Raw genomic sequence first — 17,760 nt, 5'->3', positions numbered from 1 at the left:
CTGGAAGGAACTATTGTGTTAAATACATGCATCTTAATCATTCAAATGAGCCAGGGCAGTGTGAAGAGCAAGGGAAATAGCGTTGTCAGTGGACCTGTTACACCAGTATGCAAACTACAGGGGGTCTAAGCACCCAGTTACAATTGTGTTAATGTGCCTCATGACCTGTCAAAGCATTTCATTATGTAAGCACTACCGGTCTGTAATCATTAAAACACTGCGCAGTATTTTTCCTTGGCACTGGAATAATGGTAGTTTTCTTAAAACACATGGGAATGGAAGATTGTAAAAGTAAAAAAATCCATAAAAACCGTGGCCAACTGGTCTGCACAAGACTTAAGGACCCATCCAGGAACGCCGTCCGGGCCGGTTGCTTTCCGCGTGTTCACCTCTCTGAAAGTTGCCCTGACTTCAGCCTCCGTGACAGACACGCCTGTATCATCAGCGGCCAGGAGCACCGGCAATTCCATGATTCCCTTATCAAATTGAGCGTAATAGGCATTCAGCTCATCCGGGAGAGAGAAATCCCTTTCAGTGAATGTAACACTGCTTATTTTGGCTTCATGGTTTGTTATTGTCTGAATACCCAGCCAATTTGGCGCACATCAGGAGAGGCAGCTTGTATTTCTATCTCGTTACAGTATTGCCTTTAGTGTCCCTGATACTTCTCCGCAGATCATACCTTGCCTTCTTATAAAGGTCCAGTTAAAGGCCTTCAATTGTGCCCACGGCTTATCCAGTCATCCACGCATTTCTTAGTAAAATCAGTGATGACTGCAGTGTACTCATTCAGGTTTGCTGATGAACTTTTAAACACAACCCAGTCCACAGATTCAAAGAAGTCCAGCAGCACTTCAGCCGTCTCCTCCGTCCAGTGTTGAACTGTTCTTGTGGACACATTCTTCCACTTCAGCTTCTGCTTGCAAGCCGGCAGGAGAAGCACTGACAGATGATCCAACTATCCGAAGTGCGGGCAGGGGATGGAGCGGTAGACGTCTTTGAGATCGGTGTAGCAATGATCAAGAGTATTCGCACCCCTTGTTGGGCATGCTGGTAATATTTCAGAAGAACTTTCCGCAGGTTGGCCCCCGCAACAACGGATACAGTTTCATAGCTGTTAATGGTGGCATATAATTGACTGAGTGCAGTTTCATGTCTGACCGAATGGAATATACACCGCCGACATAATAACAGATGAAAATTCTCTAGGTAGGTAGAAAGGATGACATTTTACAGTAAGGTATTCCAGGTCCGGAGAGCAAAATCGCTTCAGAATTTTCACGTCTGAACACCAAGAGTTGTTTATCATTAGACTACACCACCGCCTTTATTCTTACCAACCGAACCAGACCGATCCATGAGATTGGTGGAGTATCCGACAAGTTGAACGGCTGAGTCAGGCGTATTGGGGGTCAGCCAGGTCTCGGTGAGACAGAGAATACAGCAATCCTTGATGTCCTGCTGATGGCTAACCTTCTCCTTAGCTCATCCATCTTGTTCTCCACGGACTTCATGTTAGCCAGGAAGACACTCGGGAGTGGGGTCCGGTAGCCACGGCGCTTCACTCAAGCTTGAAGTCCTTCTGCATCTGTCGCATCCGCTGTCTCTGCACCGAGTCAGGTGGGGGGGGGGGGGGTGTCCGTATGCAGAGGTACCCAAGATAGTAGATTTGGATCCAAATAGGATATTACTGTGTTTAAATCAGCGATTCTTGCTCCAATGTCCACAACCACTTGTCGGTTATAAATAATTGCTGAAAAGACAGACTGGATACAAATTCCACAAAACAAAACAGACAAAGACACAGACGAGGAGCAACACATAACACGTCGCCACTTTCCGGCGCCATGTTCAGACATGCAGCAGTAGTTGCAGCATGCAGCAGACGAGTCATCCTATTAAATTTACATCTGCAGTAAAGACACTTTCAGACCTGTAAGATTCCATCACCAGTATATCTTATTTCAAATTAACATATAAAAAAACTGTTTACCTTAGACATCTTGATGTCTTAAACTGGCAATGATTGTGAATGTGAATTCATAAAATAACAGTCAATAAAAAACAAGTGTTCATGCTTTATTAATGATTCAGTTATTGGTGTGCTTGACCATTTAGTCTGCTGCCATACCTTCAACACTTATCTCTGAAATGTGTCCCTTCTGTCCTCGGATAAACACTTTCAAGCAGGATAAGTCTGCACGGACATGCAAACTGATTACATCTTCAAATTTGGACTTCTTAGGAGCTATGAAGCAAACAAAATTCACAGTGAAATCATTTTCATAATCCACCCTATTGTAGCTACAGGTAGAACACAGGACCTTAGTACCAGGAAATTGGGCACACATGCAGATTAATAAATAATTGACACATTCATGTCTTAGTGAGGTCTAGGAAAACCACACCATATCCTGAGAGCACGGGGCTGAAGGGGGACTAAGATCACATGACTGAGCTTTCCCTGGATGAGATACCAGTTGAGCACAGGATCACAGAGAAAGGGACAATTTAGAGTAGCCAATCATACCTAGCCAGCAAGATTTTCAGGGGCCAGATGAAAATCCATATAAAACATGAGCAGAACATATGCCAGACAGAAGGCACCCCAGTCTGGCATCAAAACCAAAGAGAGCTGTGAGACAGCAGTGCTATAACTGATGTACAATAATTACAGTGCCTTGCGAAAGTATTCGGCCCCCTTGAACTTTTCAACCTTTTGCCACATTTCAGGCTTCAAACATAAAGATATAAATTTTTTATTTTATGTGAAGAATCACCAACAAGTGGGACACAATTGTGAAGTGGAACGAAATCTATTGGATTTTTGAAACTTTTTTAACTAATAAAAAAATGAAAAGTGGGGCGTGCAAAATTATTCGGCCCCCTTGCGTTAATACTTTGTAGAGCCACCTTTTGCTGCGATTACAGCTGCAAGTCGCTTGGGGTATGTCTCTATCAGTTTTGCACATCGAGAGACTGAAATTCTTGCCCATTCTTCCTTGCAAAACAGCTCGAGCTCAGTGAGGTTGGATGGAGAGCGTTTGTGAACAGCAGTTTTCAGCTCTTTCCACAGATTCTCGATTGGATTCAGGTCTGGACTTTGACTTGGCCATTCAAACACCTGGATACGTTTATTTGTGAACCATTCCTTTGTAGATTTTGCTGTATGTTTGGGATCATTGTCTTGTTGGAAGATAAATCTCCGTCCCAGTTTCAGGTCTTTTGCAGACTCCAACAGGTTTTCATCCAGAATGGTCCTGTATTTGGCTGCATCCATCTTCCCCTCAATTTTAACCATCTTCCCTGTCCCTGCTGAAGAAAAGCAGGCCCAAACCATGATGCTGCCACCACCATGTTTGACAGTGGGGATGGTGTGTTGAGGGTGATGAGCTGTGTTGCTTTTACGCCAAACATATCGTTTTGCATTGTGGCCAAAAAGTTCGATTTTGGTTTCATCTGACCAGAGCACCTTCTTCCACATGTTTGGGGTGTCTCCCAGGTGGCTTGTGGCAAACTTTAGACGAGACTTTTTATGGATATCTTTGAGAAATGGCTTTCTTCTTGCCAGTCTTCCATAAAGGCCAGATTTGTGCAGTGTAAGACTGAATGTTGTCCTATGGACAGACTCTCCCACCTCAGCTGTAGTTCTCTGCAGTTCATCCAGAGTGATCATGGGCCTCTTGGCTGCATCTCTGATCAGTCTTCTCCTTGTCTGAGCTGAAAGTTTAGAGGGACGGCCAGGTCTTGGTAGATTTGCAGTGGTCTGATACTCCTTCCATTTCAAGATGATCGCTTGCACAGTGCTCCTTGGGATGTTTGAAGCTTGGGAAATCTTTTTGTATCCAAATCCGGCTTTAAACTTCTCCACAACAGTATTACGGACCTGCCTGGTGTGTTCCTTGGTCTTCATGATGCTCTCTGCGCTTTCAACAGAACCTTGAGACTATCACAGAGCAGGTGCATTTATACAGAGACTTGATTACACACAGGTGGATTCTATTTATCACCATCAGTCATTTAGGACAACATTGGATCATTCAGAGATCCTCGCTGAACTTCTGGAGTGAGTTTGCTGCACTGAAAGTAAAGGGGCCGAATAATTTTGCACGCCCCACTTTTCATTTTTTTATTAGTTAAAAAAGTTTCAAAAATCCAATAGATTTCGTTCCACTTCACAATTGTGTCCCACTTGTTGGTGATTCTTCACATAAAATAAAAAATGTATATCTTTATGTTTGAAGCCTGAAATGTGGCAAAAGGTTGAAAAGTTCAAGGGGGCCGAATACTTTCGCAAGGCACTGTAAGTTTAACAACTAATGCAATCTATTTGTTTATTATGCTGCAACAGAACATAAAATAATGTTCCCATCATAGCCCTAAATAGGCATTTCCCCACATAATCATACTATGCAGTTCTGAAATCAAGTTTGACGAAAATCCAGCACTGAATATGAAAAGACTGAAACAGAAAGACTGTATTCAGCAGAAATCTTGCACTGCAGACTAGTGAAGGAGATATCATTTTTCCTGCCTATTATTTATATAGATTAATTGAACAACACCTACAAAATCAGAATGTTCTACCTTCTAACTACAGTATGTCATTTTACATTGTCCCAATACAGGCAATATAATCAGTGATTGCTCATACTCAGTTTTTTGGCTAGACTAGACTCTTCTTTCTTCTCCTCTCCTGCAGCAAGGGCTGGTTCTTCTATTGTGTCTTTCTTCTCTGACACTGGTAGGAGGTTGTTCAAGAAGTTAATGCTATTCAACAGAGCTTCAATGTGCAAATGCACATCTAATGATGAAAAGTTCACCTTAAAAAATCGGAAGGAAAAATATTTGTCAAACACACTATATTTAATATTAAACTTAGTATTAAAAATACACTGTATAAAGAAGCTTGTAAAGTTGTTCCACTTAATTTACAGTCCAGAGGGGTTAATTTGAAAAGAAAAAATGCCTTTGTGTTCCAAAGCTAGCCACCACCTTGTAGTAGTTTCACAAATACAGCAGAATACAGCAGTATTCATTCTGAATAAAAAGTATTATGAAAGATTTTAAGATTTAGATAACAGCAATAAATGAATACCTAAAACTAATCTGATGTAGAACTATTGCACAGTTTATCAGGTAATGGAAATTTGAAAAAAGTGCAATAAATTATGTAGAATTACCTTTATAAGCTGCTCTGTATTTTTATAAGCAGTTCTGAATTCTGGCCCATTCTTATCTGCCTGCAAAAAGAGAACATAAATGTCATTTTTAGTGAAACAGAAAAGCCTGCTATAAAACTGGAAAAACATAACATACTGAATCAAAATAAATTTAGATAAAAAGTCTTATAAACTTTAAAATAATCAGTTTAACTTTATTCCTAATATGTGATCAAAGACACTTGAACTAGACAGTTTTGCAATATTATCTTGTTTTTAGTGATACTGTATTAGATGATGCTGACAGGAAACCAGCACATTTAGTTTTTATGCTAGGAATAAAACATAATAGCTTGATTAGGACAGTTCTAGGATTACAACTAAACTGCTAATTTTCAATATCTCATTTTCAAAATGCTTACAGTATTTGGCAGTTTAGTACCTACAGATAAAAACTTTCCAATACTTTGCAGTTATCTGTACCATACAGTAAGTATAAAATTGACATTGATCAAAAGCCTTATTAATGCTTCCAACATAACTTTTGATGGATACCTTAGTATACTCTAAGGTGAGAAGATCGTCCTCTGTATTGTCTAGAGTTGTGATAATGTGAACTGGTTTATCTTCAGTATCTATAAAAAATGCAAAAATGAATTCATCATCTTAGCATCAATCTTATTCATCACATACGTACACTCAAAGGCTCGCTATCGTAGACTCCCAAAACCTGTATATTGTAAGTAGTGGGTACACCCCGATAGCATTTATGAAAGAGTCAGGTGGGATCTTCATTTAGAATCGCCAGCGTGATATTGTGTTCAAAACACAAAGTGTGGAATTTTCTAAAGGAAACGTATCCCAAACCCTAGCATCCTGATCATGACCAGAGCCACATCTCATAAAGCCTCATGGGGCAGGGTGCTCACCACCCTTCCCCTTGGACACCAGGGATGGAACCCTGTGAGGGACAACTGAAAGTAACTTATCTGGGTTTTGAAGACTTTGAGGAAACAAGAGTACCTGTAGAAATGCCACTGGAAAAATTATGGAAACTACTGGAAAGATTATGAAAATTCCATATCGAAAGAAACTCAAAGCCAGAATTGAACTCGGCATCTTAGAGCAGTGTGGCATCACATCTAAGCACCAAGCCACTCCTTAACATATATGTTAATTTCACAAATAACACTTATCCGGCATTTGTAATTGATCTAATTCTCTCCATCTAGGGACACACCAGGCAAATTTGTGCCTCTGACCTTCATTTTTTAGAGAAGTAAGATTTTCATAAAGATCACAATCTTCTTAGTAAAATCTTTCAGGAAAGTATGATCAGAGCTCTGCCCCAAGCTGAGCATTATATACAATGCTGTCAATAACAGTGATGAGTGGCACAGGTTACTCTACAGTACATCCACCTCTGTGTTCTGACAACAGAGAATTAAAAGAAAACCAATTCTCTTTTGTTCACCTACCCATATATTCTGGACATTTCAAGCAGATCTCTCTCAGAAAAGTGTTGGATGTCATATCAAATGTTCGTAAATTAAGTTCTGTACCAAGTCCCTCGATGTCCAGGTGCAAGACTGTCAGCTCTTTGTCTCCAGAAAGACGGCATATCTGTACCGACAGCTGCGTAAATCACAGAGAACAATAATTACAAACTTCATTGAGGTCCACCATGCACATTAAAAGAAAACTGAAAGTAATAACATTAATACATTAATGAAAGACCCGCTCTATATCATTTTTGCATCCGATGGAAAAGTACTCTAATTAAATATTTCTCAAAGACTAAATAGATCACACTGCAATGGAAGTTAAAATTTAACTACATTATCAAAGATTAATTCAAGCAGATAAATTCCATTTACATTTACAGAACATGAAAGAAACATACTTCATTGATCTCAAAGGACATCTGGAACTGTGTCATGTTTTTCTTGGGATCGTGCCTCACTGCCGATTTCTTCTTCACTGAAACAGATCTTTCCAGAGAACCCGTTCTTGCTTCAAAAAATGGTAAATCCTCAACGGGAGAGCTTGGGGCATCATAAAACTCTTCCTCAGATTCTGAGAACAGGCAATGGTCAGCATTTTTTCAGTATACTGATGCTTTTTAAACAATAAGGTCTGGAGACCACATTAAAAAATAAAAATTCCAACCAATCTATATCAACTTGCATGACCTCTGAACAAATAAAGCAGACAACAATCACTTCTATGGGCTGAATTATTACTTATTATATCTTTAAAAGAAAAACAGCGTAAAAATGAAACCACACCTGACTCAAAAACTATGGAAGATCGAAGACTAGCCATGGGCTGGTTTCTTGGTGTTAACTGAGGAGTAAATGTTTGTTTGGCAACCTGCAAAAAAAGTGAAAGAAGAGGACACACTATCATTTTACAGACCCTAATGAATACATCAGTGTCTCTAAAGTCATTCATTCAATACACATACTGAATGCCCCCAGCAAAACAGGCAAACATAATCTGAAGGAAAAAATGGATTCCAAATAGCTTAAGAAAGGTCAACCACATGTGCAATGTGATCACTAAGTGGCAATGTAAGGTTATAAAAAAGAAACCTTGGCTTAATCTGGATATAAACAAAATATTTCACACAATAGCCTAAATCTACTTTTAACTTGTAAGGTCCTTAGAAGCTCTATTGTAGCACAACAGTGTAACGTGTAGAATAATGCTACTTAAGACAATAACCTCTTGTAATGTTATATCAGGGCAAGTAGGAGTACTTTAAAAGCACACAAAAAAAACTCTGTTTACCTTGGGAGCACTGTGAGATGTAGAGGCACGTGGGGCAGGACGACTTTCTGGAAATGGGATGCTATCAATTAATGCCAGCACACCTCTCACCTTCTCATCCGAAATGCGAACCGAAAGCAAGGGCAACTCGCCCGACACTTTGAATCTACAGGGAAGAGAAATACAAACTCAGACCAAACTGCAAAGATGCATAGTCATCAAATCTGGCTAAGAATGTTTGATCAAGTCTGCAGCAACAAGACAATCCCCAATAGTTTATGGTATATTTGAAGTAGACTCCCTGAGGTTCAATTGTACCAAAACTATAAACTACAAAGTTCAATTGAACTATAAGGTTAAACTGAACTCAAAACTATAAAGCCTTATGGTTCCATAATATCCAATGATTTTTAGATATATACTGAAACTACTGAATTCAACAGAATTGTTGTCTATCCATATACACCTCCAAATAACACTAAATATATCAGTGAAATACCACCTTTAAATATGACCTTATTGCAGACAAAATGCATTCATCAAAATGATCTGTAATCTCTAAGCAAACAAGTTAGAAAACATATTTTACAAGGCAGGGGTTTTGTCACATTGGTAAACAGAAACACAATTGTTTTGATTTCATTAAGTTATTTTGACAGAACCTGAAGACATTTAATTAACTCACTAATAACTGACACAGCATATTTTTCCATGTTAGTGTCAGACATGGAAAATGTCTCCCATCAAAAGCTGACCAGTTTATACCTTTAATTTAATTTAGAAATTCAAACAAAGGTTGGAACTATGCCACCATATTGTTATCACTATCATTTTGAGCTAAAACATGTGTGCTATGACTCGGATTCTAGGTGGCAGAACCAGACCTCTACATTTAAAGTGTGTAAAAAGTCTGAAATAATGTTCAGAAATTTTTAGCCATAAAAAAACGCAGTGAAGACCAAAAGTGATATGTTCAGCACGATTACATGTCTAATTTACATACACAATTATATGTATATATGGTAAGGGGTGCACCAAGTAAGAACTTACTTAGGCATTCTTGAATCTGTTACAACCATAGCTCTGCTGAAGATCACTTTCAAATCAACAGGTTCCAAAATGTGAAGAGGAGATTGTTTTAGTTTCCGCACTTTCTTCCAATTTTCATCTGAAACAAAAATATGTACACTGCAAATTTACTAAAATTACTTGAAAAAGTATATTTTATTTAGACACGGAGAAGTACTGTATACATCTGGTTACAAAGCACTATTTTCACATCAGAACTTATGAAAAATGACTGTTCCTTTTAAACAAATTCTGAGAGCTTTTATTTTCCTTTCACCTTGCAATCTGAAATGGTGGATCAACATTGTGTGTGTATGGCACTTAAAGAACCTAATGCATATTCAATTCAATCACAAATTAACTCATGGACAAAACATTAATTTACTCATGGGATAAGCAAAATATTTAATCCAGTTAACAAAATAAGCAACACTTCCCAAACCCAGTTAAATAGAAATGCTGCTTTGATCTCAATGATTATTCAAAGAACTTAGCATGACAGCAACATGAAGCCAAATCTTGGAAGAATAGAGCACAAGACAAACGAGAGCACACATTTGCACCCCTAACTGGATAAGATGCGAGTCCATCGCAGGTCCACAAAAATCATCATTTTCTACAGCATCATATTCTGGTTCTCAAGGACTAGAAGCTGGATATGACTGGTATGTAAAACTCTGCGTTTTGATCAATATTTCAGATTGTGACAGTCATGTTACATTTGTCTCTACTCCTTTAATTGATCACTAGGCATGCATTCATCACTCATTACAAAATGTATATGTTTTGTTGAATTTTATGTGCCACATCAGATTATAAATAAAATGGCCCTGTCTTACGTTGTGCAAAACACTGGAAAACCAATGGCAGAAGTCATAGTAGATATTGCAGAAGTAATGACGCCATTAGCAGTTGCATCAACGATGCTTGGAAGTGGGACATCAGCATCATGACCTCTTTGCATGTACAGTCAGAAACAAACCACTGGCAATATAACCATATTCTCATAACCTTGGAAGTGACCTTTCGTGAACTGTACAAATCAGCAATGTCGTTCCAAATATAACAGGAATTTCTAAACAGTCAGCTCAGGTATCACTTATCGTTGAGAGGCACTTCAGAAGATCCTTAAGCTGTGGTCCCCTAGCTGTACTCTTTATGAATTATTAAAAAGATTGAAAAGAAAACCTCAAAATATTTACCATATTTATAAAATAAACAATTGTAATTGTGTAATTTACTGTTCACTTACAGTAAAATTACACAATTATATCTGTTTATTTTGCTCCATGGATCAAGATCCCCAATTTGAGATCAAATAGTGTGAAGTACAGTATATCTTTGGGCACCTCAATATTGGAATTCCCATATTCTTTACATTTTCCTTGTGATTATATAGTTTACATCTGACTAGCCTGTAAATGATCTAAACAGTAAGTATGTATGACCACGTTGCTAATGCTATAAATTTTTGCTTATGATTTTTTCAATTGTCCCTTACTAGCTTACTTGCTATGACAGAATGTGATTTATGGTATATTGTACTTTTTCCTGGTTAAATAAATCTGGATATAAAATGTTTTCAAAGCCAAAGCATCCAGGGATAATTCACATAGGATTGTGCTCAACTACAGTGAACCATCAACTACTGGTATTTTGGTCTAATGAGACCAGATTCTGTCTTGATCACAGGCGAGTCAAACATTTGAGACAATGTGAGGAACATTTTTTGCTGCATTTTGTTCCAGAGCCCAACAGATAAGGAGAAGGATCTGTCACTACATAAAATGGAATTAGAATAGTGAAGAATGAACCTTGTAACATCAGAAGAGAAGCTAAAGCTCTGCATACGAAAACCTACATTAAACACTTTTGACATCCTGTCAAAGTGGATCATTTCTTTACAGAAAACACTTACTGTATGAGCAAACCAGTGACTTTGCAAAAAACGGTGTACCAAATTGCAACCAAAGATCTGCCTTTAATACTGTAGGCTATGCATTTGCATTTAAAATAAATGCATGCTTTCCAAAAACTTACCTGGTTTACTGTAAAGCAACTGCAAACTGCTTAGCTGCACATCAAAGCTGTCATAGGCTCTAGACATAATATCCTCAATAGTGCTCTGTCCCACTGTTAGCTGGGGCAGATCTTTGCGACTTTTACTGGTGACCTTTACAAAAAAAGAGGTGAAAAGTTAATATTCTTAGAGAGACTACATTTGTTCACAACTCTTCCCTTTTCCCTCACAGGATCAATAAAGTATTTACCTTTCCTTTTCTAAGCAACATAAACCGTAAACCATCTAAACAGTGTCTAAAGTCAATTACGTGACCTATATAAAAACATAAACACCAATTATTCATGAAAAGACCTCCTAAAAACTTTCTGATAAAAAACAAAATGAAACCCATTTACCTTGAAATGTCCAAGGTCCAAGACTACCAGGTTTTTTGAAGAATCATAGAAGCCAGTTTGTGGAACAATTACATATGAAGCCATGAGGTTTATTTTCAGATCCAAAACTTTCTGTGTCTCAATAACATACATAAGGCCTAAAGATAAAGACAATACATCTTATATGAAACCCACAATATTTACCCCAAAGAAGTTAAAACTGTCCATAGAAAATAATTTTTACTAAATGTATGCTAAATAAATATGATACCAAGGTAATTGGGTTTTTCTTTCATTAGTACTAACTACAAAACAAGCTCAAACATGGAAATATTGCATTACATTAAGTGGATATTGCACTGGTGGTATTGCTTCATCCAGTAACAAGTGAATGCAGGCAATTTACATCAAATGCAAACGGGAAAATCCGATCAAATGTCAAAAGAAGTACATCTAAAGCATTAACACAGCAACAGGAATTAAAAAAAACAAACCTGCTACTGTTTTTTTAATATACTGTAAATCACTAGAGGCAAGAACATTGTTTGATGCATGTTAATTTATTTGAATCTTTCTACCATTTAACTCATACAAAGGAAAAAAAACAATTTGCATAAGGACAAATAGGCTTTATATCAGCTGCTTGACGAAACCAGCTCTTAGCTACAGCCCTCATAAAAACCAAGAAATGTGCTGGATGACCATTACCGTTACCGTTAGTAATAACTACATGATCCAAAAAGGCCTGAACATAAACAGTAATTTTTCTATCCAGAAACTTCTTGTTTTAAGATTCCATGAATGGCACTGTGTGGGACTGATGACATATACAGTACAACAGAATGAAAAGAAAGTGTGGTGTAGTGACCGACATGACGTAGAAAGCTCTTGAAGTTGATCCAGCCCTCATCCTGAGTGAGATCAGTGGTTGAGCATCAATCTTTTCTCTTTTCACAGCTTCAAAGGACTCCAGCAGTGTGTCATCAATTTATGGATAAGTGTCAGAGACCTGGGGCTCATAACCTTTTATCCTTTCGTGCTTTTCAACATAAAAAATTCACCACATAGAAGAAGTCTATTGGCTAGCCAAATAATTATGGATTCCTTGTGGCAGTAACTCTTTTACTACACTACCTTCAGCTGCAAAGTGGGTATAAATGAAAGATTTGAGAGCGGAGCTATGGAAGTGTGCAAGCTACAGAGGAACAAATAGAGATTACTTTCATGCTGAAAAGCAGAAGGAAAATGGACAGAATGAACAGCACACCGAAATAGGCTCTGAAGCCAAAATACGGTTTTATTTTCTTTCTACTTTTCACTACGGAATTACATTTAACTTTTACTAAAATGCATATGCCATTAAACTACAGTATATGATCTTAATTTTGTCTAAGGTTTATCAAAAGCATGACTAGTAATAGCAATTATGTACAGAGCTTTGGTAGCACATTTTGATCCTTAACCTCATAACTAGGAATCAAATATAACTTCACGTTAAATAACACTACCAAAATCATTCCTCAGACTCTGGAATTCAGAATTGAACATTTTCAACATTCACCTGTTGATGTCCTGTCCCTGAATTGTTCCAATTTCATCAAAGTGGCAGAAGTCAGTTCATCAAGCTGCAACTCTTCAGGTGGCCTGAAAAAGTCTGACATGCTGTTCACTGTCAACTGAAAAAAAAGGACAAATTAGCATGATTAGCATGATACATGGAACACACACTGAAAATATTCCTTCATGACTATTATAAAATAAAAGTATATATATTTTTCAAGCAAGACATTTAGTATCAGTGTTCATTATAAATGAATATGACTTCCTCTTGAAACATATGATGTTTAATGTACTGTATGTGCTGGAGGACAATTAACCTTTTAATTTACTCATTCAGTTGAGTGAGCCTCTTTTTAATACAAATAAATATACCTAGAGATACTCACAGCATCGTACACAATTTCTAGAGGCTGAGACTCTATTCTTAACCTCTGGTCTGCACTCTCATCGACAGGGTTGGTCTCAAACATGACGCTCAGCAGTGGATTCTTGTTTTCTAGGGCTACATTTCGTGACGACAGCAGGGTCGGCACCAGTTTGTTCCTTGGCAAGCCTGTGACTTCAAATGAACTCAACTTTGCAGATATTCTAAAAGGATAAATTCCAAAATACAGATATCAAAGCAATTTTATTCTTAAACTTAAGAATATAAAGGTATTTATACCTTATAAAGATAAAGACGATGAAGAAGAATTCTACATTTCTTAAGAAGAAAAAAGCATGAAATACACCAAGATGAGTTCCCAAGTTGCTTACCCAGCATGGAACAAACATGGAAGCAACCAGATTGCCTACTACTTCTAACAGAACTTTACCTTTCTATATGCAAATCCTGGTGAAAAATGCACATTGTGACAAATTAACTAAGTAACTGGCCATCAGAAATACTCTTTCAGCATGGAATAAACCCTTAATTGTTCATTTGAATCATTCAAATTGTTCATTCAATCTGTGTGTAAAATGCATTGCCACCAAAATGGTGGTTTTCAAATGGATACACTAAATACTTATTAGTCTAATACCTTCTCAAAGGTGAGCTGCAGACAATAACTGTACTCTACAGAACAGCACATTGTGAAAGATGACTGGTAAAATAAATTGGGAAACGCATTGTTAAAAAGAGTAGCCTAACAATCTGCATTAATAAATGTAATGCAATAAAAAGTTAAGGAAAATACACTCCAGCATACGTTATGCCTAAAGAGGCTGTAATTAATGTGCAGGGTGTCAATAAAGTAATCTTGAGTAATAAACATGCAACATAAAAAATGTGATCTACTGTACTGTAGTTTAGTGCCAGGGAAAGAAACCAACTGAGTGTGTGAGAGATGTATTTAAAAAGAATCAAAACCTAAGGTCTGCACATTTTACTAAAAAACTACATTTCGCATGGTTTGGTTCATTTAATTGGATTAACAATTCATGTAGAAATCATTACATGAGATGTAAAAGCCTAATTTAGACAGGAAAATTTCACACATACTTCATTGCTTGAGCACCAGGCCTCTGTGTCAGCATTGCACTTAAGTCAGTCACAGCAAGTTTGATGATGTCCACCTTTTTCTGACTTTCTTTGATTGAAATGGACAGGTTCAACAACTGGAAAGAAATCTTCTTGTCTTCAAACTGTAAAAAATAAAATGATCCAAAATGTTAAGCCGTTCCTTTTATTCGGCTAATTTTTGTACACAATGATATCATAGTTGTCTACAAAGGTTTTATGTACAGAATAATGCTTTTAGAGAGATGGCCATTAAATGTTACCTGGTATTTTGTACCAGGTTTTCAATAGGTATTTAAAATATAATGTATTATATTCTTAAATCTGTTCATGACAACAGATCATTAAAGATGATACATAAAAAGTAACTCACATCTTTTGGCAGGGTGGGATCAACAGCAGCTTCACTGTATCCGATTGCTTGGTACAGTTTAGCTTTTTCTGCAGGTGTCATCAGCTCATCAAACCCTGAAACAGAGTTATAAAAATATCTTTGATTTGTTGTTTTTTTCAATATGGAACTGTTTATGACGGTAATGGCAACCTGGTTGAAACCATCCTTTTGAAAAGGATGAGAAGCACACCTCACTAAATTTAATGTTATGTTGTGTAATTTATGGGATGAAATGGAGCACAATCTACAATGGAATAATGTTAAACAAATGTTGAATAAAGACCGTAGTATAGCTATAAAGTGAAAAACTTTGGTATTTCAATCTTAATTTAAAAGACTGAAATTCCTTAACACTTACAAGACTGTAGCTTTTCCCAAGACAAAAATGGGAAGAAAGAAAATACATAACAGATTTCAGGCATGACACTTAAAGGACTGGAGGATTCTTAGCATATTGTGTTTGAATTCTACTGGTTTACCACGATGAACAAAGAAGCCAAACAAAATAAGGACAAAGCATGTATTTCTTATCAGATCTTTCCAACTAGAACTACATAAGACTGTCAGACTTAATCTGTTAATGCCCTGTTAATGCAGGCGTGGGACTGGATTTCTACTGACAGATTAGTGAAAATTCTCCTTTCACTTAGCAAATTTTAATTATGTTACTAGGTCATTTGCATACCTCAGATTTACATGATTAAACCATAACAATCTGTACTGCTAATGCTTGCTATCGTCTTTCACCATTAATAATTCATTGCCTTGAAGAACTTTTATCAATGTCTGAAACGACTATATTTACTTCCAATATTCCTTCCTATATTTATCTTTATTACTGCTTTACCTCGTACTGTGTTTTGGGTCATTCCCAAAGGAATTCTTAACACACTCCAGTTCTACTGAATGGATATGCTGTGATTCTACAGTAAATATTATGAGATTGATCAAGTATTTATTAAGACCCATTCCATAAACTGTGCCACCTTAAATCCATTATTAGTGCACCTCTAATGAATGCAGTATTCAAAAAAGCAACACGACCCTTCTTGAAGACTATGTATATTACAGAGACTTTTTCCCCATTTCTTCAACCTTACTGGCGACTGTCAGATTCGCTCAGATCAATAAGGCAACTTACCTCCAGATTTGGCTTCTTTTTTGGGAGTTTCTTTCTCTCCTGACCAGCTCCACATCCACCCAAGCCAGCCACCCGATTCTTGTTCCTCCACTTTCACACCCGGCCTGTAGATCCTCATCCCCGCTTTTGTAGCCTACAAATGACCAAAATGACATTTTGATCACAAAAAAAGCAAGAATGGTGCTCAATTTTCCAGATCTTTCATGTGTGTGAATATCAAGACTATTTCTGAATTCCAGAGGATAACTAAAAAGAATTCTGTGGACAGAAGTGCCACCGTTTGGAACATTTGGAAATGAGATTTCCCCACAACACGAACCATTACTGAGGATAAATTTCATTCTGCAGCCTCATCAACTCCCCAGTGGTGAAGTGGAAGCAAATCTCAAAATATAATTTAATTAGTAAAAAGCCTCCTGTACTATAAGAGATTTTTCTATTTTCTGTGCCACTAAGCCTCTGTTGTTCTCTACACCAGTGGTTCTCAAACCTTTTGAACCAAGTCCCACCCCTGTTCAAACCAAAGCATCCAAGTACCACCTCCAAGTCATCAGGAACCACAGAAAATCTCAATGACCAACATGAGTGCATGCGCACACACACTCACAAACATATATAATAAAAATAGCACTGAGCACTTAGTTAATTTGGATCATACTGCCTTGTAGGCATTGTCCGACGCTTGCTAACACTAGCAGTGCTGTCTTTGTCAGGTTCAGCAGAAGAGCTAGTGTTGGTGGCCGATAGGGTTACCATATATCCAGATTTTCCCAGCCATGTCCTCTATTTTGATCCTTATATCTCCGTCCGGGGGGAATTTTCAAATATCTAAAAATGTCTGGATTTTCGACCCCATATATACATCACCATGAAGAATAATTACAAAAGTTATAAAGATAGAAAGAGAGAATTTCTTAACTTCTCTAGTTCGCTTCGCGACCCACATTGTCTTTCAGTTTTCATCCTGTATGTGGACGATTTTGTAATGCGAGAGCGAAATTGGGCGTCAATATCAGCATCTTTACTCAGTCTGTGAAGTGCAGAAGCATTCCTTCGAAAGGCTCCCTATTTTGTTTCTTGTTTTCCTACCCTCAAACACAATGCCAAAGCAAAAGCACAAATTCACAGCACAACTAGAAAATTAATTTCCATGTTTTCGAAGTGGCAGAGAAAACTGGGAAACTGAATGTTTGTTGTATAAGCCGGGTACTTTTGTCTCCGTAGCAAATAAAGGTGTACATGACTTGCAAGCTCATGTTGACTCAGACAAACACAAGAAGGCAATTCAAGGAGAGTCTGTCAAGTAAATTAACAGATTATTTAGTCAAATCTGGCAGCAAAACAGAGGATACTGTTATCACAGCAGAGGGGACTTATGCATTTCAAACAATTAAACATAATCACACTTACTTTACCAATGAAAATAAAAAGTGGGATATTTTGAAAACCCTCTCCATTCCTACCCCCTTACCAGATAAGGCAATAGGAAAGTTCCTCAGGGTGTCCTCTTTTTTTGATGTTCAAATATGGTAATCCTAGTGGCCGATGTATAATCCTCCTTGTTCTCAACAGGTGTGCATGATCTATCGGAGCTGGCGTCAGTACTCTTGACGTCTATTCCTTTCAGCCATTACATAATACTTGATTTTTGTGAAGTATTCATTTTCGATCACTTGTTCTGTTGGCAAATGTGGTGCTAAGCTGCTAAGGAGTATGAACACTCGAGTATAAGCGCTGTATCGACGTAGCTAAGTACATAGGCTGC

General features: G+C 37.5%; 1 protein-coding gene across 2 annotated transcripts in view; it reads right to left on the bottom strand.

The window, feature by feature from the left end:
- The window catches only part of vps13a (vacuolar protein sorting 13 homolog A), a 72,778-nt gene that overhangs the window by 38,064 nt on the left and 16,954 nt on the right, over positions 1-17,760 (bottom strand). For both annotated transcript variants that reach the window (XM_069187325.1, XM_069187324.1), the window contains exons 15-30: positions 15,996-16,128; positions 14,834-14,928; positions 14,443-14,585; positions 13,346-13,547; positions 12,961-13,075; positions 11,421-11,557; positions 11,043-11,175; positions 8,985-9,102; positions 7,956-8,100; positions 7,451-7,535; positions 7,066-7,238; positions 6,641-6,797; positions 5,718-5,797; positions 5,184-5,243; positions 4,655-4,823; positions 2,132-2,248 (exon numbers count right to left, since the gene is read on the bottom strand). In XM_069187325.1, the coding sequence (XP_069043426.1) occupies positions 2,132-2,248; positions 4,655-4,823; positions 5,184-5,243; positions 5,718-5,797; positions 6,641-6,797; positions 7,066-7,238; positions 7,451-7,535; positions 7,956-8,100; positions 8,985-9,102; positions 11,043-11,175; positions 11,421-11,557; positions 12,961-13,075; positions 13,346-13,547; positions 14,443-14,585; positions 14,834-14,928; positions 15,996-16,128 (2,062 nt within the window). The remainder of the gene's footprint in view (positions 1-2,131; positions 2,249-4,654; positions 4,824-5,183; positions 5,244-5,717; positions 5,798-6,640; positions 6,798-7,065; positions 7,239-7,450; positions 7,536-7,955; positions 8,101-8,984; positions 9,103-11,042; positions 11,176-11,420; positions 11,558-12,960; positions 13,076-13,345; positions 13,548-14,442; positions 14,586-14,833; positions 14,929-15,995; positions 16,129-17,760) is intronic.

This window comes from Lepisosteus oculatus, chromosome 3 (genome assembly GCF_040954835.1).
Source record: "Lepisosteus oculatus isolate fLepOcu1 chromosome 3, fLepOcu1.hap2, whole genome shotgun sequence".
NCBI lineage: Eukaryota > Metazoa > Chordata > Actinopteri > Semionotiformes > Lepisosteidae > Lepisosteus > Lepisosteus oculatus.
Note: the sequence above shows the minus strand (reverse complement) of the source record. Positions and strands in the feature narration are given on the sequence as shown.